The sequence below is a fragment of the Cervus elaphus genome, chromosome X (genome assembly GCF_910594005.1).
Source record: "Cervus elaphus chromosome X, mCerEla1.1, whole genome shotgun sequence".
Lineage (NCBI taxonomy): Eukaryota > Metazoa > Chordata > Mammalia > Artiodactyla > Cervidae > Cervus > Cervus elaphus.
The window spans coordinates 47,531,325-47,555,507 of record NC_057848.1 but is presented as its reverse complement, the minus strand read 5'-3'; the positions used below and the strand labels follow the sequence as shown (position 1 = coordinate 47,555,507).

The 24,183-nt window shown below is 39.7% G+C and overlaps 1 protein-coding gene across 2 annotated transcripts in view; it reads left to right on the top strand.

Annotated features, from left to right (window-relative positions):
• The window catches only part of TENM1 (teneurin transmembrane protein 1), an 882,499-nt gene that overhangs the window by 751,876 nt on the left and 106,440 nt on the right, over window positions 1-24,183 (top strand). For both annotated transcript variants that reach the window (XM_043896987.1, XM_043896986.1), the window contains 3 exons: window positions 5,935-6,184; window positions 14,712-14,732; window positions 20,182-20,414. In XM_043896987.1, coding sequence (XP_043752922.1) covers window positions 5,935-6,184; window positions 14,712-14,732; window positions 20,182-20,414 — 504 coding nt within the window. The remainder of the gene's footprint in view (window positions 1-5,934; window positions 6,185-14,711; window positions 14,733-20,181; window positions 20,415-24,183) is intronic.

Genomic DNA, 24,183 nt, shown 5'->3' with positions numbered 1-24,183 from the left:
CAGCTTTGAGAGGACCAATTAGAAAACAACGCACTCTCCCCGGTCAGGTCAGACAGTCTTTTCTGACTGATTAAGGCCAGAGCCTAACTCTTTAGGCACCCTGCTTTTTTGATCTGAGACAGAGAGCAGATTAGAAACAAGAATCTATCTTCCCCCAATTTCTTCTCACTGGTTAAAAAGACACCTATAATTAAATTGGATGTCTGCTGCCATTCAATTCTGCAGTTTTTCTTTGCCTCCTAAATCATTATGCAGCGGGTAGTTTCTAGCAGGCAGTGTTTTCAGACCATTTGTCATTTCAGTTGCAGCAATTGTATTTACCTGACAATTAGCCATTGCTTGTGGAGCATTGTTTCCAAATATTATGTCTGATATATCAAGATGGTTCTTACTTTCACTGAGATTAACAAAGAAAACCAACTGGGAACTTGTGTTTTTCAATATTATTCCTTCAAAATACATCTTATTAGTGATTGCAGAGAGTACGTATTTGTTTCTTTTAAGATAAATCAGTTCTTTAAAATTATGCCAGTTGAGTATTTAAAATTATTAGAAAAAACTATCCAGGGTTCTAATTGGGTGTTGTCATCTGTCTGAAATAAATCAAGAATTTCCTTTAACTTAACCTCCAAGATAGGCCAGTAGTTTTTTGGCAAATGGTTTTACTGGGAGGGGAAGTAAATTTCCATTGATCACATTGGCATGTCTCCCAGTTTGTGTTTATATCCTCTCAGTCAAGTCCTAAGAGAAATATTTATTGTGTCCCTTGTTGTTCATAAGCCTGAAAAATGGTTTCTTCTTTGAAATCAGTATAAAGCACCACCCACTGGCTTCCAAGGGGAATTTTATTTCAAACTTATTTATAAGCTTCAAAAGAAGTTCTGAGCAAGGTAACAGGAGGATGAGTCGTGTGTTTAGAAGTATGCTTAAATTATTATACAACAGACTTGACTTTTTGGCAGAGAAAAGGAAAACTTGAGGGAGAAAACATGCCACAGACCCCCAGCCAGTGGGGTTTCTTTGTTAACTGTAAACAAGACACCCAATCCTTAGCAGGAAGTTGGCCTTCCTATAAATAATGTGTGTAGTCTCTGGATCATTTGATTCTGTTTTCAGAATGAGCATGTGTGGCAGAATAAACTGGAAAGGAGGCAGCAGTAATTGATCAAGATTTCCAGGAACATAAACAAAATATTTTCAAAGCAACCTTTTGCAGAATTGGTGTTAAATCATTGTTGCTAGATGGTATGCCCCGGTTCTATGTAATGGAAGGTTAAACAGATTCTTGAAACAACAAAAACACCCTTCAAAATGATCTATTTTTCCAGGGCAATACAAAAGGGGTTTGCCCATTTTTGTTTTGATTGCTTCAGCTTTAAACAGGAATGGTAATTTCAGTACACGGGCACTTTAGTACCTTGCATGAAAGCAAGACATCAATTGTTGAGATGTAATCAGAAAGTACATTGCCTTATGTTTTATTTCCTTTAATCATTCTTCTTCTTTGATGGAGTGCTGGGCTTTCTAATAGAAAAGAAGAGTTTTAGAATTGCAGGCTTAGAAGAATGGTTTAGAATAGCCATCTTTAGTTTTTAAATTGCCAGGAGCCTGGTAATAACATGTCATTTTGAAGGTAATTGTTAACTATATCATTATATTGATATAAAAAAATGGATATCTATCTGTGAAAATAGATGTTAATAGCAAATCTGGTATTTCCAAGCCAATAATTGGAAATATTTTTGAATGATATACCCTGTAGTGCATTGCTGAAATACTGACATGCTAAACAGTTGGTTTCCTCATTTGTTGAAGAACATATCATAGTCTCATTGGTAGGATATTCAGTGAGCAATCATCAGGAGATTTCTTTTCAAAGATGTTGTGCAACTGTCATGCCAGTTCTCATTCACTTTCTCCCAATTCATTTAAATTGTGATATTGATCACACTGCAATTAAGTGTTTTGGGGGAAATGAAATTCCATCCTATTAATCTAACTTAATTAACTATTCTAAATCTTGAGAAATTTCTTCATTGCCTAATAAAGTTATTAATAAAATTAATAAGAAAGTAGTGAGCCTCAAGATATCTATCTCATGGTTCTGCAATAAAAGAGCAATTTGTTGGGGCATAAGCTCATAGCTGCTCCTGCAGATATTTTGGAAAAAAATAGCCAGAAATCACCTTGGGAGAGAAAGTAAAATTACTTGAGATTTGAAATCCAAAGCCTATATAAGTATGGCATTTCTGTTTCCAGGTTCATATTTGGTGCCATGGCCTTGTGCATGTTTTACCCTCTTAATTTTTGCCGGTGACATTCCTATTTCAGAGTGATCAATGGTTTCTATTGTAGGACTGTGGGACCAAAGTTGGAAGAAAACCAAGGGAGACATTTCAGGAAATGTTTAGGAAGAATAACAGGGAGTCCAAGGAGATAGATAACAGGAGTCATAGGAGAAAAAAAATAAGACTGGACAGGATAGCTGCATTCATTCATTTGCTGTCAGTTGCTACAGCCTGACACACGGGCATGTCTTCTCACCACATGGATTTTTTTTTACCTGCCCTGGCTCATTCTGGGCAGACTCGAGCTGTTTAGCACAGCAGTACTTGCTCCTTGGGTTTTCTGCCCAGGCTCAGCAGGTTCTCAAAATCACTGTGATTTGGACAAGGAAACTACAAGAGACTCAAAGTCTGTTTCCAACATTTACTGAGCACTTCTAATGACTTGGCCACAGGGCTTGGCACTAAAATGCAGAAAAGAGTAAGACAGAGGAAGGAGTTCATGTTGTGATGGGGAAGACAGAGAAGTCATGAAAACTATATCTTACATGTGGCAAGTGTCATAGTAGAGCTATGGAAAAAAAACTGTGCACACTTACAGAGGAGGGAATAATAAATTCTGCCTGAACAGAGCATCCAGGAAGAACTGGGCTGAGCTTTGTAGGATAGATCAGAGTTTCCCAAGCAAACAAGATGAGGAAGGCATTCAGGATGGAGGGACCAGCAAAACACAAAAGCAGAGAACAGAAGCATGTGAAAATACTTGTACATAGTTTGCTGTAGCTGAAACTCGGGATAAAAATGAGAGGGTGATGAGAGGGGAGACTGAAGAAGGAGACAAGAGCCAAATCATGAAGGACTTTGTATGCCTTAATCATAAGAAATGAGCCCCTTATCCCATAAAGCAGGGGTCCCAACCCCTGGGCCACAGATCAGTAACGGTGTGTGGCCTGTTAGGAACCGAGCCACACGGCAGGAGGTGAGCAGCAGGCAAGTGAATGAAGCTTCGCCTGTATGGAGTGAAGCTCCCCATCTCTCGCATTAAGTCTGAGCTCCGCCTCCTGCTCAACAAACTCAATAAATGTAATGCACTCGAATCATCCCGAAACCACCCCCACTCTCGCCCCCATCCATGGAAAAATTGTCTTCCACAAAACCAGTCCCTGGTGCCAAAAAGGTTGGAGATTGCTATCATAGAGGATATGGAACTACCGAAAGGTTCTAATCCACATATTGAAATAATCTTTATTTTATTTTTAATTGGAGGATAATTGCTTCACAATATTGTGTTGGTTTTTGCCATATATCAACATGAAATAATCTTTACGGCAGAAATATGGACAATAGTTTGGAGATGGGTATACACAGAAACCAAGAAACTAAGAAGTTAAGAAAAACTGAACTAAAGCAGTAGTAGTAAGGACAGAGACCATGGAACTGGTTCAACATATTTGAGGAGATAGTGGGGGTTTAGTAATTAATTAGGGTTAAAGAATGAGGAAAAGAAGAGCCACAGTGGTGCCCACATTCCCAACTTGAGTAAATACATGCCTGGTGATGCCACTCAGAAGATCAGCAGAGAACATAGGAGAAAGAGCATGGTTTTGGGCGGGGGGCAGTACAGAAAAATAGAGTTCAGTCTTTTTTTCTTTCTCTTCTTTTTTTTTTAAATTAATTTATTTAATTGGAGGCTAATTACATTACAATATTGTGGTGGTTTTTTGCCAATACATTGACATGAATCAGCCTCAGGTGTACATGTGTCCCCCATCCTGAACCCCCCTCCCACCTCCCTCCCCATCCCATCCCTCTGGGTTGTCCCAGTGCATCAGCTGTTTTATGCATTAAACTTGGACTGGTCATCTATTTCACATGTTTCAATGCTATTCTCTCAAATTATCCCACCCTCGCCTTCTCCCACAGAGTCCAAAAATCTGTTCTTTATATCTGTGTCTCTTTTGCTATCTTGCATATAGGGTCATCATTACCATCTTTCTAAATTCTGTATATATGCATTAATATACTGTATTGGTGTTCTTCCTTCCGACTTACTTCATTCTGTATAATGGGCTCCAGTTTCATCCACCTCATTAGAACTGATTCAAATGCGTCCTTCTTAATAGCTGAGTAATATTCCATGGTGTATATGTACCACAGCTTTCTTATCCATTCATCTGCCGATGGACATCTAGGTTGCTTCCATGTCCTGGCTATTGTAAACAGTGCTGTGATGAACATTGGGGTACACGTGTCTCTTTCAATTCTGATTTCCTCAGTTTGTATGCCCAGCAGTAGGATTGCTGGGTCGTATTGCAGATCTATTTCATTTTTTAAGGACTCTCCACACTGTTCTCCATAGCGGCTGTACTAGTTTGCATTCCCACCAACAGTGTAAGAGGGTTCCCTTTTCTCCACACCCTCTACAGCATTTATTGTTTGTAGACTTTGTGATAGCAGCCATTCTGACTGGCATGAGACAGTACCTCATTGTGGTTTTTGATTTGCATTTCTCTGATAATGAATGATGTTGAGCATTTTTTCATGTGTTTATTAGCCATCTGTATGTCTTCTTTGGAGAAATGTCTGTTTAGTTCTTTGGCCCATTTTTTGATTGGGTCATTTATTTTTCTGGTATTAAGCTGCAGGAGCTGCTTGTATATTTTTGAGATTAAGTATTTGTCAGTTGCTTCATTTACTATTATTTTCTCCCACTCTGAAGGCTGTCTTTTAACCTTGCTTATAGTTTCCTTCATTGTGCAAGAGTTTTTAAGTTTAATTAGGTCCCATTTGTTGATTTTTGCTTTTATTTCCATTACTCTGGGAGGTGGGTCATAGAGGATCTTGCTGTAATTTATGTCAGAGAGTGTTTTGCCTACTGAGTTCAGTCTTAAACTTGTTGAGTTTAGGGTACCAGTGGGACATCCAAGTAAAGATATGTAGTAGGAAATTGCATGTCAGGTGAGAACTCTGGACAGGAGAAAAGTTTCAACGTAGAGAGATGGGAGTTAAGTCATGAGAATGGATGAGATTTCCCAGAGAAAATGACTGCAGAGTAGTTTCCAGCATTTTCATAAGTCAGTATCTCTTATTTCCTGCACTGATGATGGTGAGATATGGTCCAAAAGAGTGGAACATTCAAGTTCTTTTCTCTTTGAAGTGCATTCTAGTAGTATTACCAAAGTAGATTACCTTTCTGATTGTGTTTTGCTAGGTTAATATTAAAATTGACTCACCCTCCCTTTTCATAGTGGCATACAGCAGGACATTTGAAGTCAGACAGATGTGCACCAGGCATCAGAAGAAAGTCAGTCAGAGATGAAAAACCAGCCACGGATGATTCACAGAGCCCAAAGTGAACAGGAAATCATTAAAAGCCATTAAACGCTTTATTGAGGCATTTAGAATCAGCATTAAAGGGACTGGGTATATTACCCCATTTAGTAGATGGACAAACTGAGGCAAAGTGTTATGCTGCCATTTGTTGTAGCTGTGCAGTTAAATAAAACCTGGGCTAATGTGCTTCACTCTCAGCTTCTTTTATAGCAAGCCAACGCTCTTTTCTGCCTTGAACAATGAGAGAGAATTTAAAATATTGCCAAGAATATGGTGTGGTCATTTTTTAATTCTTTTTTTTCCCCCTTGGATCTAGGAATCATACATAAAGGGAATGGAGAAAATATGTTCATTTCCCAGCAGCCTCCAGTCATAGCGACCATAATGGGTAATGGACACCAACGGAGCGTAGCCTGCACCAACTGCAACGGGCCCGCCCACAACAACAAACTCTTCGCTCCCGTTGCCTTAGCTTCCGGCCCTGATGGTAGTGTGTATGTTGGTGACTTCAATTTTGTAAGGCGAATATTTCCCTCGGGAAACTCCGTTAGTATTTTGGAATTAAGGTAAGTCTCCTCTAATCTCTGTGTTTGCTTAGCGGATAAGGTAAAAGCAAGAATGAGATAAGAGGAACAGACAAGGCATTGCACGAAGGAACAGAAAATGCAGTCGCCATATTGTAGTACCGAGCTGAGATGCAGGAATAGGGCCAAAGACATAGGTCACCATGCCTACTCCCACTTGAAGAAACCTTTGAGCACTGCTTTGGAGAACCAGGAAGTGTTGACATGCCTGTATGTGTGGCCTTCTCTGAGTGCATTCCTGACACTGATGTGGAGCTCCATACTGTCGCGTGCTCAGGTAAGTCACTCAACGCCTGCGCTGCCCACAACAAAGACTCATCCAAAATACATAGTATTGATTCTAGCAGGTAGAGGTGTTGTCAGAGCCAAAAACTACATTTTCTAAGTTCTCCAGGTCCAGTCTTTTGAAGTGGTCCATTCATCAAAAGGAAAATGGCTGTTGAAAATGCAACAGTTGAAAAAGGATTAGTTTTTTCATCCTTAAAAGCTCTGATCTGTTCAAAAAAATGATTAAAGCATTCATATTTAGACTTTCTCACTCAGTTTTAGGAATTTTCTTGAGAGGACAAAGTATTTTGACACCATTTGAAAGGAATTCATACCTTTTGGCATTGTTCATATTTTGGAGTTACACAGAAATAACAACTAAAGAGACCTCGGCTTAATCATCTTTATTTCTCCCTTTCTAAGGATTATTGTTGTTGTTCAGTTGCTCAGTTGTGTCTGACTCTTTGCTACCCCATAGACTGCAGCATGGCAAGTTTTCCTGTCCTTCACCATCTTCTGGAGTTTGCTTAACTCATGTCCATTGAGTCAGTGATGCCATCTAACCATCTCATCCTCTGTCCTCCCCTTCTCCTCCTGCCTTCAATATTTCCCAGCATCAGGGTCTTTTCAAGTGAGTCGGATCTTCACATCAGGTGGCCAAAGTACTGGAACTTCAGCTTCAGCATCAGTCCTTCCAATGAATATTCAGGTTTCTAAGGATATCAGGCACAAATATATGTCCCCTGGAGTGCTAGAAAAGGAAGACATCCTCTCCCATCCCAAGAGGGATAGACAGATCTGTTTCCCCTCCCCTGGGTAAACTAATAGAGCCTTCTCCTAATTGGTTGTTACAGTTTTATCCCTGACGCATGCCTTCAGGACATGAGGCTGAAAATTTCCCTATGTTCCAGAAAACTTTGATGCCACCCTATAAACTCTTCCATAAAACAGTTCTTGCCTCAGGCATCACCTCATTGACCTGAAAAGTAGTGACCAAGAACAGTGACTGGGAAAATAGAGACAATGATGGAGCAACGTGTATGCACGGAGCACAGTCAGGACCAGTCAAATCACATGAAAAGTCTTGGGTCATTTTCGTTTAACACTTATGATCACATAAACATGGAAATTTGAATACCTAAGGACATTCCTCAAAAGTTTTCAAATTCTCGTGCTTTCCTTTGGAATCTACCTCCCTTTTCTCAGACTGAGTCTTTCATACCTAGTTAGAGAACTCTTCTAGTCCCAAACCCCCATCCATTTTTCACATTAATTCACTCCAGTTTTAATACGTTTCTTAATTATAATTGCAAACGCTGTCATAGAGAAGAAAGCTGTTAAATCCCTTGACTGATAAAAAAAAATAGATTGTAAAATTAAGATTTTATAAAGATAAAGCACATCTACAGAGTCTAAAGAGGTACTAATTCATAGCACTCCGCCCTAATCAAATGTTCATGTACCTTGGGATGTCATACCTCACTGGGATTTGTCATTATAAGCAGTGTATCCCTTTGGGCACCTACTTACTGGAAAATCAATGAAGAAGGCCATGATGGTTGTAACCTGGATTTGGAAATGTTTTATACAGCATTCTACATTGTCTTCAAAATCCTAGGGATGCTCTGTCTACATGATGCCAAACATAGGTGGAGCACTGAATAATTCATTCACCATCTGAATGTTTCCAGGCATGCAGATACTGGCCCTTGCATAGAGACCTTGTCTGGCTAACCCCATATAGCCAACCCTATAAAACCTATGTAGCTAGCTCCTATATATTAATAGCTGCCTTCTCAGAGGAAAAAACCCATAGGATTATCTATAAAAACAAAAAATAATACTATAAAGAAAACCCAACTAAATGGACTCCTTTCCCTTGTCATTTAAATGCAAATTTATCTAAGGTGGAACAATTGTCATTCATTGAGAAGCTTCTCTCTTGGTCAAGGGTCCTTAACAGTTCACAAATTTGCATTTTAGTCCAAAGTACCTTATAACCTTCCTTCAACACAAAAGTCATTTGAAGAATAAAATAGAATAACTTGGACCCTAATTGCAAAGTGGTTTTCTCAGTATAAGGAAAAATTTGTTTTGGACAGGGTGAAGTAGTTTCCAATCCCAATTCCTTCTTGACTTCCCTGGTGGCTCAGACACACCACCATTTTCTCTCACTGCCACAGCTCTTCAAAGGCAAAGGCGAGCACACACCATGAGCTCACACACCCAGGCTTTCACTTAGCGTGAGTCTGCCTAGCTGGCTCTTCTGAGCTGACATCCTATACAGCAGTTCTTCCTAACATTTTTCTTTAAGTTCTCAGACCTTTTTGAGAATCTATTGAATGTTATGGGCCTTCTCCCCCAGAAATAAACACATTCACACAAAACTCAGCCGTTACATATTTTCATTCTCTCGCCATATCTCCACCCCCTACCTCCCACCCTAGCAACTTATCCCTGTGGATGAAGCCCTTTCGTAGACTCCTGGTTAAGATTCCCTGCATTTCTTTCAAGGAGAAAAAATATTCTTCCTTCTGTACTCCCAACACTCTTGTGATTGGCCATCGGAGAAATAACCTGATGGAATATAAATATATAGATATGATCATTTAGATGTAATTAACAGGTAACTCCCTATTCGATGATAGTCAAAACCATCAACTCAGTCTATGACAGCAAACATTATCTGTCATGTTTAATCAGAAACTAGTGTAGTTCTTATTAGATTCACTTTAAAAAAAAAGTATCCTGATCAGTAGTCTATTCTGTACACTTTGCATCTTTCACATATGATTGGTAAATTTATATATTTGCCTTATAACTTTCCCAAGTTTAAACTTTCTTGGGAGAAATAAGTTGACACAAGGTGGCTTTGCTAGCTTAGTAACCATAATGTTCATTGAATTCTACTTTATATATAGAGAGAGTTCATTTTGTACCAATTTTTGGTTGATGTTAAAATCAGTTAATTTAATTGCCCCCCCCAGCGCATATTAGTCATTTTATTTGGTTGAGTCATCTGTTTCCTTGGAAACACAGACTATATATAGTCATTATGTTAATTGGTTGCATTTAAAACTGAGTGGAAGAGCAATATTGTCAATAAGTTATTACAGAAAAAAATAGAGAACATTCTAGATCTTCGCTCTCTGTCAGGTTATTCATTATATAACTTAACTACCCTGTTTTCTACTTTTGTATCTATAAAATTGTCAATTTAGTATTTGAGCAACCTCTTACATGTCTTATACAGTTTAACCTGTTTTAAGATCCACAAATGTGTAGTTATCCGCCCAGTGTTTGATGACATCTTGACAGGACATAAAGCTTGCTCCTACTGGGTACCCTTCTATATTTCCTTCTCTTTCATCTTCTTGTTCCATTTTTGACCACATTGAACAATTCTAGATGCCCCTTGACATTTCAAAGACTGGCAGACTATAGATTTTTCCTCTCAGCTCCACTGATCCAAACTGTCCCCAATTGAGTTTCTTTCATTTGATCTCAAAAATAATTTCATTTTCATTGGTGGATGGTCATTTATTTCCTCTAGCTGATCCCCCATTGGTTGAATGGGAAGGGTACAAAAAAGTCAGTTTTGTCATTATTATTAGCAACATGCCAAGATCAACAAGATTATTTCTTGTTATTTAAGCATATAGTATCCCTTTGCCTGTTTACTGCAGATTTCATCTGCACATATACATCTTAGTGCTTCCTTCCAGTGGGAAATTAAGATACAATAATAAAGAAGGGAAGCTTATAAGATCATGCAATTAAACCTGAGGGAGTCTCAAAAATTCATTCTGTGAAGTTTTTTTTAAGATAGATTTATGAGATAGCTTAGGTTTAGATATCCCTAGTGCTTTGCTTCTCATGTTAAAATTTTAAATACACATACACACACACATATTTCAATAACTAAAAAGTGATATCACAGATTTATGAGCTTAGTGATAGAAGAGTCCATAGAAGGGTCTGGTAAAATGTAGTGTGCACTGCATCCCTTACGGTTGATCATCTTTACTTTATCTCTCTCAATAACAGTAAACTTACTTATCTCACCCAACAACCCATTGCCTCTTGGGAATGTTCTGTTGAAAATTCTTCCTTATATTGAGCAAAACTCTGCCTTCATGAAACATCCACTCAGTACTGGCAAATGTTTACATCTAAAGCACAGAAGCCACTTCCCTCATTTACCTGAGAAGCTTTCACAAGTGTTAAGACAGATTATCATAGGTACCTGAGCTTTCTCTTCTTCATTCTCAGCATCCCCAAGTCCATCAACTGTTTCTCATCAATTATGAGTGTTTCATCTTCCTTTGATTATGACCTCAGAGTCATTTTTCAGTTTTCTAAAACTCACATGGGTAATTATATAAATAAAAACAGGAGACACCATACGAAGTGCTTTGTAAGAATTTAAATATGAGAATCCTCTTGCTCCCTTCTCATCTTCTAATTGCACAAATCTATTAAGCATAACTGGAAATGATTTATTCTTTGTAAAAACCTCATGCTGTTATTGTTCAAGATGCTATGATTCTCCGGATATTTATTTTGTCCTTCCCTTAAAAAGGAAAAAAAAAGAGCCTACCAAATGCTTCTTGGTGCCTTGAGTAATTTGGACTTGACAAACGTCAATGTGACATGCAAATTTTCTCTTGAGATTTTACTGTTTCTTTCACAGTGACTGGTTAATATTTCCTACATTGTTCTTAGAACTCAACTCCTGTCTTTGACTGGAGATTGGGTAGAACTGGAATAGCACCCATTTAGGGGCAGTTAGCATGATGAGGGACAGTAGAAGTTGTAGAGAGCTCTGCTGAAGGAACAAATGGAACACAGACTTTTAAGGGCTCTGAAAATATCTGAAAAATGACCAAGAACCTTCCTCTCATCAGCAGCACTGGAGTTCCAAACAGAGAAACAGACTACATATAGATGAAGTAGGTGGTTACCTTTCCAGTTTAGTCTCATGTATTAGCATTGTCACCCAAAAGCTCCATTTACCTCACCCCCAAAACATCTTTGCTGACCTTCCAAGGGGCCCAAATTTCCACCCTAAGAAATGTGTTCCTCTGAGTTGAGACATTGGCTCTCCAAGAGTTCCCAACACGAGAACCTGTGTTAGAAAAATCCATCAAGCTAAAATCATCATTAATCACCAAGCATGGATTCATTTGTCAGATTGATTTTCAAGCGAATGGCTAGCTGAAAGCAGGGCCCTAAACAGAAAAGTTGTGATAAGGCCAAGGGACAGAGAATGAGAAGGATAGTCTTAACTGAGGGTTTCCTGAAGTTGGAAGCTCTAAGAAGTGGCAGGAGTGAGAACTCAGTCTTCAAAGGAAGACTCCCATGAGAAGATGAACAAGGCAAGCCCGTTCTTTGATATCAGATACTTTCTGACTAAGGATAAGGGAAGAAGCTAAGAACAACATGAAGTACAAGCAAAGTGCTGCAACCAGCACAGAGCAGGCCAGGCAAACTCTCATGATGTCTGGTCACGAGCTAGAAACTCCAAAGTTGGCTTACCCCTTTTTCTCCATCCATGAAACATACTAAAGAATGGATCATACATCCTTACCAAAATGTACAAAGAATGGGTCGTACGTGAGGCTAAATGAAAAAAGCCAGGCACAAAATACCACACATTATCTTATTCCGTGTATGTGAAATGTCAAGAATAAACAAATTCATAGAGACAAAAAGCAGATGAAAGGTTGCCTGGGGCTGGAGAAATGGGGCAAATGGGAACTGACTGCTGATGGGTATGGGGTTTCTTCATAAGATGATGCAAATGTTCTGGAATCAGACAATGGCCATGGTTGTACAACTCTATGAGTCTACTGGGAACTGCTGAATTGCACTTTTTTGAAGGGTGAAATTTTGTGGTATGTGAATTATATCTCAGTAAAAAGTTTTTAATTAAAAAAGAACAGACAGCCCTTTTAATCTTGCAGGTCCTGAACAAAATCAAAGATTGACTTAAAGATCCTACCGTCAGGAGCATTTCTTGCTCTGAAAAGATTTGCCCTTCCATACCTTTCTCCTCCAAACTCACGGCGAGCTTCAAGTCAGCCAGTTGCCAGGTGGTGATGCCCGCTGATGGGCCCAGGTGCCTGTGAGGCACTCACACACTGACACCTCAGCGTGCAGTCCATTGCCAGCTAGACAGCAAACCGACTTTGGTGGTGGCTCAATCCTAAATCTTTAACTAAAAGTAATTCTGAGACAGAACAAGGTCACACACTGGAAATAAATTCCGTCATTTTCTCTTCCTCCCTCTGAGATGTTAATGAGAGAAGCTGCTCTGCATAATATGGGACATCTTCCCAAATTCACAGTGACATTATTGGCACGATCAGAAGCGGCCACAAGAAAGTCAAACCACCCCCTCTCCCCACTCCTTGCCGTCACCTAAGAATTTCAAAACCTTTTGGAGCCACACACATGGTTCTGTACCGTGAGAGTCTGTGGCAGATGAAACCATGCTTTAATGAGATCCTTCTAGTATGTTCACAAAGCAACTTCCTTCAGGAAGATCAACCATGTAACGGTGATTAGAGCCAGCCTTAAGCACTTTCACCCTATAATTCAGAGGCCACAAAAATAAGTAAGTGTCTAGAGACAAAGAAACTGAAAGGGGTTCAAACGCCTGAGGCCAGATTTCTAATTACATCACCCCACCCTTACCTTTTGATCTTTTGTGTCAACCCTGGGGATACCCACGCTTTAGAGGTGGCCCCGTGAACTAGAAGGGGCTTCCCTGGTGGCTCAGTTGGTAAAGAGTCTGCCTACAATTCAGAAGAGCCAGGTTCGATCCCTGGGTCGGGAAGATCCGCTGGAGGAGGGCATGGCAACTCACTCCAGTATTCTTGCCTGGAGAATTCCATGGACAGAGGAGTCTAGTGTGCTACAGTCCATGGGGTCACAAAGAGTCGGACACGACTGGAGTGACTAACACATAAAACGGAAAAGTCAGTGGATTGTCACCGTAGCCCACCTAGTCAAATCCCAAAAGGATTCTCTTCAACAAGAGTTAAATCAGTAGTTGCAGATGGCTTCAAAGGAAATCATTTTGTATCTTTTCTTCTTTCCTGATGTTCCAACGAATAAGAACATTTTCTAGTTTAGATAAAAAGATTTGTTATCTTCATGTTTTTCAAAATTACCTAAGGGCCAGGTTTAAAAGGATTTTAAAATTGCAATGACTATATTTCACAGATGATTATAGCCTTTTAATTCTGGGCAGATTTGACCCAAGGTCAGGCCTATACACAGACTGTGCTCCCTGGGCGAGAAGACCCATACCCCGTCCCAGAGTAAGATACCTTAGGCAGTGCCCTGTGCCAAGCTGCTTACAGATCAGGGACCCCTGAAGCATTCTGCTGCTTCTGACATGACAGTTCTGTTTTGCCCACCCCGGTTGCTCCCTCAGAGCATGAGTAGCTGGCCAATACAAGACCCTCATAGTTTGATGTTAACGATGTTTTATAGAAACTATCTTGATGCAGCAGTTTTGATGCCAGGTACATTCTATCATGGTTAAAGAAAAAAGTTTTATACTTTCAATTTGTTAAATTGTTTAATATTGCTAAATACTTGTGTTAATGTGCACAAGAGATGTCCCTATCTCACCTTACAATCATATAAGTGGCTTCAGCTTGGGTTGGGGATGTCTGTTGTACACAGACTTGATAATGAAAGAGTTTGCATTTTGATAAAGTGGCTTTCAAGTTAGAGACTTGCATGGTCAGACCCTTTGCAGTAGGTACTTCTTCAAAACCTAGCCCAGGGGTTCTTAAACCTTATTATGCCTCAGAATCACCAACTGAGTTTGTTGAAAATGGAATTCTTGGGCCCCACCTCCCACTTCCAGATTCTGATTTGGCATGACTGGGGAGAGCCCCCAGGAAACTGCGCATGTGGCAAGAGCTCAGCTGCTTCCAATGAAAACAGTCCAGAGAGAACTTTTGGAAAAAAACTACCTTAGAGCTTTAGCCCAGGCACCAAGCTGGATGTTCAGTCATCTTGGCGCCATCTTAGGATAAGCAGCCAGGAGGGATTGGGTCCACTTTGGCTTACTCATCTGACTGAGTGATCACTATGGAGTCCCTCTACTGACCACAAGCTGAGTTAGGAATAGGTGTGTCTGGTTCAGTTTGGCTTGTTGGATGATACTGATGACTCTCTGTTTGCTTTTACTTGCTATTCGTGGATACCTTGTGCACCCTAGAAACAGAGATACCAGACATAGGTAAGCAACTCACATGGGTGGGTGCCTAATGCCCCTTCCTGCCCAAGACATCGCCTCCTAATAACATGCTAATAGGGAAACTTGACTTCTTAAATAAGGTTAAAGGACTAATGTGAATGTTAACTTGGGAGTTATAACTTAGGTAAGTATTTTCCAAAAGGAGAACTCCACTAAGTGGAATTTGCTGGAGGATCAGAATGATGTACCAAAAAGAAAACATGATAAGAGAATGTTGGCAGTTCAGTACTTCCCAGGAAAGCAAAGCCTCCAGTCTCATGGTGTTTTCTTAGGTGATATCACAGATGAGTCTGTAAGTTCAAATAGATTTAATGTTGTGGACTCCCCTGGTGGCTCAGATCATAAAAAATCCTCTTGCCAATGCAGGAGACAAGAGATGTGGGTTTGATCCCCAGATCAGGAAGACCCCCTGGAGGAGGGCATGGCAACGTACTCCAGTATTATTGTCTGGAGAGTCCCATGGATAGAGTCCTGCAGGCTACAGTCCATGGAGTCACAAAGTCAGACACGACTGAGCGACTAACACTTTCGCTTCACTTTCACTTTCAAGTTGCAAGTAGAGAAAGAGACGGTGCAGCAGTCTTCCTACTTCTAGGAATTTAGTTGACAAGTGTATTAAGAGAATGCCCATGATGACCTGCTTGAATAAGATTTCTCCATGTTCCTCTTATGCAACCTCATGGTTTCTATTTTACCCCATCAAAAAAAAGGATAATAAACTTTAAACTGACCATTTACTGACAATGGCATATAACTCTGAAATTAGTCATAAGAAGTATTTCTATTCAACTTGTTAACACATTACACTTGTCAAAACTGTTCTAAATTACCTGAAATTGCAAAGGATAAAATTGAATTTGTTCACTGTCGAATGCCAATTGTCATCAAAATGGCGGTGATGGGGTTTGTCATTTGGATTCCATTTGGGAGAGGCACTTCCCAAATGGCAGTGCACAAGATCAGCCTTGCTACTTTGGCATAACTGATTCCTTAAGCAAATTAAGTTGGTTATCAAATTGCTTGCTGGTAAAATGTTGCACAGTATTAATTATGAGCATTAATTGCCCATTTAACAATCTATGTGGTTTTAACTGGCATGAATGAAGTGATATTTGCTGAGTGATCTTTGCTAAGTCTCCATGCAGGCACACTGCTTGCATGGAAAACTAACCAGAAGATGACAATAAGTCTAACACTAAAGTTATAAGAGAAATCGTCACATATCTCAAATCGCAATATGTGTTTAGACACAAGGGATTAGAACAAATTGGAATGTATTCCAGTGGTTTTTCTTTCTCAGGTTTGGCATGTTTTCACAAAGTAGAAAGAAACCAATCTCAAAAGAGCTGAAGTGCACTTGGGAAATGGCATGAAATGGCAAGAAATTACATCTCAATATAGGAGACCTTCCTGACTGTTGGCTGTCAAGAAAATAGCAATCAGATTTGAATTTGGTGTGTTGGGCTATTCCATTTTCTAAAGGCCAGTGCACAGAGTTTGAGAACAGTCTTGCAAAGCAACATAGTTAGAAGACTGTAACACTGAATTTTTTTTTGTCACTTTCAGAACAAGAGTATTCTGAAGGTATTTATTTTGCACACTCAGTCACATACAATCTAATCTAATATTGGTCCAAGCACAGACTTGTTAGTGACCCTGGGTGAGCTTTCTATGTGCCTGGGTTTCCTCAGTTGAGATTTGAGAAGAATGATAATTCCAAGTTCCCTCACAGGCACTTTGAGGATATTCAATAATAAATGAATGTAATGCATTCCAAAGTGTTTTTGTGCGAATAACATTTCTCTTGGAAAAATAGCCTATGGACTTTTCCTAAACAAAACATGATTAATCTGGTTCAGTTGAAACTTCCACAAGCTGACTACCAAAGTATTGAAGGTTGTTTTGGGGAGGGGATGTGACCCCTTCTTTATTCTAGAAAGATCTAAGGGCACTGGAAAAATTTTATTCTGAAGGCAAAAAGTACAACTAAATATGTGAAAACTTTTACTCAAACCCGTATTTAAGCAGTCTTTGCTGCAGAGATGCTTTGTCTCATATGACTGCCAAAGCAATACTGGAATCTGTCGGGCCCTTAACAGTTTATTTACAGCAGCTGGCATGGTAATTCCAGGGTTGAAGATGTCCCTGGAATCTACCGGATTCTCTTATTTGATAAAGGTAAGTAGAAAAAAATCAAGTATTCCAATTGGATTTGATTTTTTTCCAATTAAAACTATACACTGGATCTCAAGTCAGTATTTGCCAGCCTTACTATCATTAACATAAATATGCTTAGAGGGCAAATGGCAATTACAAATACAATCAGGAACATGCCAGTCTTTAAGAGCATCTTAATTAGTCTAATGACCCTCTCCCCTCCATTTGGCTTGGCTAAGTAGCCAAGGCCTGAACTCTTCTATGTCTTAGTTAGATTCATGTTGTCCTACAGTTTAGTTCAGCACTTACTGAACATCAGCCCTGTCAGACCCTCTGTTGGCACTGAGGTAGAAAGGTAAGGTTCCTGCCTGCAAAGAGTTCACAGCATAGTTGGAGAGAGAGAGATGTGGATGGAAAAAAATAGTGCTTACACCCAGTATTCAGATCTCAGTTTCTAATACCATTGTTCAATAAAAGGACTAGGGATACTTGGAGAAATGATTCATTCTAGTGCCAGGGCAGGTATCATACAAGATGAGCCTGGAGCATCTTGTAGTTCCAGAAAGTAAGGACGTGCTCAAAAAACAAACAAAGCACACCCACATTGATGGGGGTTGATGAGGGGCACACAAGCCAACACAGAGAGCTTCCAATGGCTAAAGCTGCAACAATTTGAGCAAATAAAAATAAAGTAGTATTGAGCAAAAAATAAAGTAGTATTGGATTTAATGCAAAATATAAAGCAATATCCATGAGTCCATACTGATATGAAAAAAATGGAGAAGAAAACATAAAGTTGTCACGCAGAACTCCAAATAATTTATATAGATACTCAACCCTCAAGGAGGTGCAGTTTAACTCCCTACTCTTTAAGTGTTGTCTTGGTAGAGTAACTTCCCTTCAAAGAATACAGTGTGGAAAATAAGACAGAAAGAGTTAACTTACAGAGGACAAAGCTGACAAACACTACCTCAGTCAGGTGATTAAAGTCAACATCAACAGTGATAAGCCATGTTGAAATTATGTACCCTTGATTTGATTTGATGAGAATGGCACTTTACCCCATGGTCTTCCAGTGGGAACATCCTACAAAATACCTGACCATTACTCCTTAAAACTGTTAAGGTCATCAAACACCAGCAAACTCTGAGAAACTGTCACAGCCCTTCGGAGCCTAAGGATACTGGAAGGCTAAATATAATCTGGTATCCTAGATGGAATCCTGAAACAGAAAAAGGATGTTTAGTAAAAACTAAGGAAATCTGAATAAAATATGAACTTCAGTTAATAATTTAAAAAAATAATGCTAATACAATGTGATCAGTGCTGCTAGGTCACATGTTCCTCCTATCTGTTCATTTCTCTCCTTTCTACTTCTGTTGTAACACTCCTATTTACAAGTCATAGCCTATTTACTGATCTGACTCCCCCACTAGACTGTAAGTTTCATGAAGAAAAGGGCTTTGCTGTGCACACAGGTTGGTCTCCCAACCATAGCACAGTTCCTTGGCACATTGTTTGCACTTAGTAAATACTTTTTAATGACTCCACGAGCAAATACAAACATAGAAATAGTACCAAGGAAGGAATGCAGGTGAGAGATGGCAGAACCTTGGACTGTGGACAGTGGAGATAAAAACAAGTGGGCAGATTGGAGAAGAGTTTAGGAGGTAGAATTTTTTTAAAATGTTATTTTACTGGATAGGGGGAATGGTGGAAAGAAGGAGTAGTAAAGAATGGCTTCCGGTTTCCGGTTTAGGCTACCAGGTGTGAGGCGGAGTGCTGCACAGTGAGCACACTAGAGATAAGACAGGGTAGCTCTTGTCCAACCTCTCATGGTTTATTAGGGGATACAAATACATTTTTTAAAAAAAAGTTAATATGACATGTGATCACCCAGAATAGAGGTAAGTATAGGCAAATAACTGAGCCTAGAGATTTAAGGAACGCTTTCTTCAGAAGATAATGCCTGTATAAAACCTTAAACGGCATACAGGAATTAATTACTTAGTAAAGAAAGGAATGTGCCCCATACAAAGGAATATTTAAAAGTCTGTAGAGTTCTTAAAGATGGGAAGCAAATGATCAGATTAACTCTGGAGGCAAGATGGGGAAAATGGTTTTAAGATTTCAAAAACACCTCCTCTGGGCAGGGCTATGGAAAATATTGCAGGCCAGAGATGATGAAGGTTAAAACTAATGTGATGGCAGGAAGGATAGAAAGAAAAGTTCTGAAAGTTTGTTTGCAGGCACAATTACATGTGGAGAGAAAGGGGGAGAGTAAGGGTTAGACCTCAAGGTTTGGAGCTTAGATGATGTCAGCAGTACGTGACCCTTAAGTTCAAGCAAAATGTACCCCAAACCAAAACTCCTGCAGCGATGGGAAAAATGAAATTAGGAGGATCAAAACTAATGAATGAGCTCAGCCACATATGCAGATAAAAATAATGCAAGATCCCATGTAAATATATAATTGAAGAATTTCAGGAATACCAAAATCCAGTCAAGGTAACTTGTCACCTTTAGGAGGTATGGGTGATTGTGATTACAACCAAAAGAAAGGTCAAATGTAATCACTTGTATTATGTCCTGAAAGAAGAAAATGTGGATTTGAGAAATATGGTAGTCAGCTAAAAAACAAACAAAAAAAGTAAAAAATAAGGAAGGTTGGAAAGGAGAAGTTTGGCAGAATATATCTGCAACACAGCCCTACCTAAGCCACACTCATCACATTTTATGGATGCCTTTCAATTTCCAACAGGACCCCAGGAGGACAGTAGTGACCCCAAGTGAGGTAGAAAGCCCAGAAGACAAGAAGTAGGTTTGTGAAGGATGGGGGATTCAGGAAAAGAATAACTAACTTCTGTTTTGGATTTTGAGGTGACTGTCTGAGGAGTTTCTGTTTGGGGTGACTGAGATATCCAGGCAGTAATCTAGTAGGTAATTGGAGAACTGGGTGGGAGAGTAGAAAAGGTATGTATGAGAAAATGGATCTCCTGGGATTTTCTCTCCTCTGTGTCTTGCTCTACCCTCAAATGGATGGTACTGGGATATCAAGATCATTACAGGTTAGCAGTACACATTGAATTTTTTTTTAATCCCAGACCCATTACTAGAAAAACAAAGAGGTGTCCATCTCCTCAGTACATAAGAAGGAAGATACATTAATACACTCACCTCTGAAGCGAGTTTTTCACTTGTGACAAAAGGCAGAGCCTAGGGAGAGTAGGCTGAACAAGTTACTTTGAATAACTTTCTTTTTCTCTTCTCTTAGCACAAGCCCTGCTCACAAATACTATCTGGCTATGGACCCAATGTCTGAATCACTTTATCTATCAGACACCAATACCCGAAAAGTCTATAAGCTGAAATCTCTTGTGGAAACAAAAGATTTGTCCAAGAATTTTGAAGTGGTGGCAGGGACTGGTGATCAGTGCCTGCCCTTTGACCAGAGCCACTGTGGAGACGGTGGAAGAGCCTCAGAAGCTTCACTGAATAGCCCTCGAGGTAAGAAAAATTCCTTGGTCATCTAAAGATTTCATTTGACTTCACAGATCCCTAAGACTGTTGTCCCAGTGTGGTCTACCCATCCCAATATAGTGTACCTCTGACAGACGTCATCTCTGAAGTCTATACGGGAAGATAGGCGCACACCCAGGACTAATTTTTAGCCAATATGCTTTGGGATAGCCATAACTATTAGGACCATATTGGAATGCCTCTTTTCTGGTTGGTAAATAATTATTGCCCAGAACCCTCTGCCTCCTGAACACCCCAGCCCATGATCTCTTTCTTGGAATCTCCCAACAGTCCAACAACTAAAGGGTTAACTCCTGGCCCAGCAAAGGGCCTCCAGGAGGATGGCTTTAGCACTGTGACCTGTACTGGTTAGGGGTGAAGTCTGTGCCACCTTCTGCCACTTTCAAATATACTGAGTATCTCCTAGACTTGAGACATTCCTGCCTTTTGCTTAACAATCACCAACCTTTAATGAACCTTTCTTCCATTAATTTATCTAAATCATTCTTGAAGTGAAAGTGAAAGGGTTAGTCACTCAATCGTGTCTTAATTTCTCTGTTCATGGAATTCTCCAGGCAAGAATAAAATAAAATAAAATTTTAAAAGTGGGTTGCCATTCCCTTCCCCAGGGGATCTTCCCAACCCAGAAGCTGAACCCAGGTCTGTCGCCATTGCAGGCAGATTCTTTACCACCTGAGCCACTGGGGAAATCATCCTTGAAACTATATACTTACATTTTAAATTTATATCACCCATAGTATGCATGTGTCCATGCTAAGTTGCTTCAGTCATGTCCAACTCTTTGCAACCCTATGGACTGTAGCCCGCCAGGCCCCTCTGTCCATGGGATTCTCCAGGCAAGAATACTGGAGTGGGTTGCCACGCCCTCCTCCACGGGATCTTCCCAATCCAGGGATCGAACCCACGTCTCTTATGTCTCCTGCATTAGTAGGCAGATTCTTTACCACTAGCATCACCTGGGAAGCCCCACCCCTAGTATCCTAGTATTACAAATTCCTTTTTTTTTCCTTTTGCCTTCTATAAGAGCTCAGACTTACTTTTATTTGCCCTAAATTTAACTTCCCGATATTCAAGGGCCAACCCTCAATTCTGTTGCCTGAGATTTTTAAATAAATCTATGTTCTCCTAGTCAGCTTCATGATTTTATAGACTTGGATCATATTCCCATTTTAGGCCACTAAGCTGAGGATAGTAAGCTTTTAACTCTGTCACCATATATAATCCACCCTATCTCCTTAATTATTTAATCATCCTCTCTTCCTTCTCCAAGATACTTTTATGAAGTATTCATTGTAGTGAGTTTTAAGAACCCAACGTGGGTTTTTTTTAACTATTACACAAATAATATACAATTGTTGCAGAAAAATCAGAAAATAGAGAACGCAAAAAAGTGTTAACTAAGGTCACCCATAATCCTACCACATCTACAAAACCACTGTCAACATTTTAATGTCTATCCTTCTAGACTTTTTTTTCTGTGCATATCATATATTTTATCCTCTAATAATATAATCATAGAATGCTGTTCTGTAATCTGCTTTTCATACTTAATGTATTATGAACACCTTTCCATGCCAAAAAATATAGTGAGGTCAATGTATTTAATTCATTAGATGGTCAGTTACTGTTTCAAATATTAAGAGGTTACTCTTTAGCTATTTGACATTTGCCATATGGGGATTAATTTCAACTACAATCAGAGTTTAAAGCCTTCCCTTTCTTCAAGGCCATATTCAAGGCCTATGTCTTTCTTAAAGCCCCTCTGGCTAACCCAACCCATTAAATCTGAATTTCTTTGTTTTTTCATTTATTAGTTGGAGGCTAATTACTTTACAGTATTGTAGTGGTTGTTGCCATACTTTGACATGAATCAGCCACGGATTTACATGTGTTCCCCATCCCGATCCCCTCTCCCACCTCCCTCCCCATCCCATCCCTCTGGGTCTTCCCAGTGCACCAGCCCTGAGCACTTGTCTCATGCATCCAACCTGGGCTGGTGATCTGTTTCACCCTTCATAGTATACTTGTTTCAGTGCTATTCTTTCAGAACATCCCACCTTAACAGTGTCTACACTACCCAATTAGCACCTGGTTATATTTTGCCTTCTTTTGCTTTCCAATTCTTTCATGAATGGGAGGCTTGAGATGAGAAACTATATTTCTTTTGACTCTTCCCCACCTCCCCAGCAAAATCTTGCACAGTGTGAAATCTACTACACAGCTTTCTTGTGTGATTGATGAATTAGGTAACTCTTATCCATACCCAAGTATTCCTGAAAGGAATTTCAGTAGCGCTGAAAAGAAATAATGTTTCCTCCCTAAGGGAATGTAAGCGCCCCCACCCATAAGTATCATGGTAAAGTGTTTGGGAATGTTTCTTTTCTTTTGTGCCTGTGCTTGTTTTTTACATATAGTAGGTCTGCAATAAATGTTTGATGAGTGAATGCTTAACTCAGGTGCGACTATAATTAGCTCATCTTTCAAGGAAAGACATCAGGTTGGAGTCCCACCTTATGCACAGGTTTAAAACTCTTGCAGGTATTTTAAGGATTTCTGCATAAGAAATAGGGAGGAATCAAGCTTGTATTGTGCCTGAAATTGACATCCTCCTGAGTTGCTGCTAGTATGAAAACCACTCATCTCACCTACCACATTCAACCTGCCACATAGAGAATGAATATCGGCTTTTCCAAATAAAGCAAATAATTGGTTCCTGCAGCTTTTTTTTTTCCTTTTTGCTCGAAAAGCAGCAATAAGAGAGTCCTGATGAGCAGGATTTACATGAACTCTGGAAGCATCAGTAATGAGAGTGCCAAAATTTATGTGTCTATTAAAGTTAATATTTAAGTTTTTCTTCTGGTCATAACTAGTAGCACATTTTCCTTTGGCTTGATTTACTCAACCTTCTATCCAAGCGTGGCCTTTACAATAATCTGGTACACTTTATTCATCCCAAAGCGGTAAGGGGCCCTAAGAACAGCTGGCCCAGGTTTCAGACAGCTGAATGTCTAATCCATCCAACACAGCTTTCACATAATGTACTGAAGCTGCTGTTGGCAACATCTGCTCTAACCCAGTGAGTGAAGGAGGATGTTTAAAGGAGGGGTACAAGTGGCTCACACTTGTCCATCACATCTCCTTCCATCATGTTCACAGTGGTTGAGGTCCCTGTTAGTGATCTTCAAAATCACTTTGATGGCAAAACCTATGTCCAGGCGTCAGTTGCCCTGAAAATGCTAGTCAGAACACTTCAGTGCCTAGTTAGGGCACCTATCTCCATGCTGAATCTAGAGAGCACTTACCCTTGGCAGTGAGTCAGAAGTGAGAGTCTCATTATATGGAATGCTGCAGGGCAATTTCATAGACTTCCATAGAAGGAAAAATCATGCAAGAAGTCATTAAGGCACCATGTGCAAATGAGAGGAGAGTATTGCTAATTGCTAATTATGTCTTTGAGGTTCTCCTGCAGGTTCTTTCTCTCTCAAGAAAAAGTCCAATTTGTTTGTTTTTTTGCTTTACAGCTACCATGCATATCAGCTCCTTCGTCCTAACTCCCTTAGAAGACAGCAAATGTTTAATGGATTTCTTTAAGGAGAGGTTTGATTTTTCTCTCCTCCTAGAAGCTAATAAAGAAAAGCTGTAGATCAGTAGAAAATGGAAATGTACATCTAGGGAGTACCATTTCTAGGTTAGGAAAGAGAGCTCCCTCTAAGACTTTAACAAGCAACATATTGCA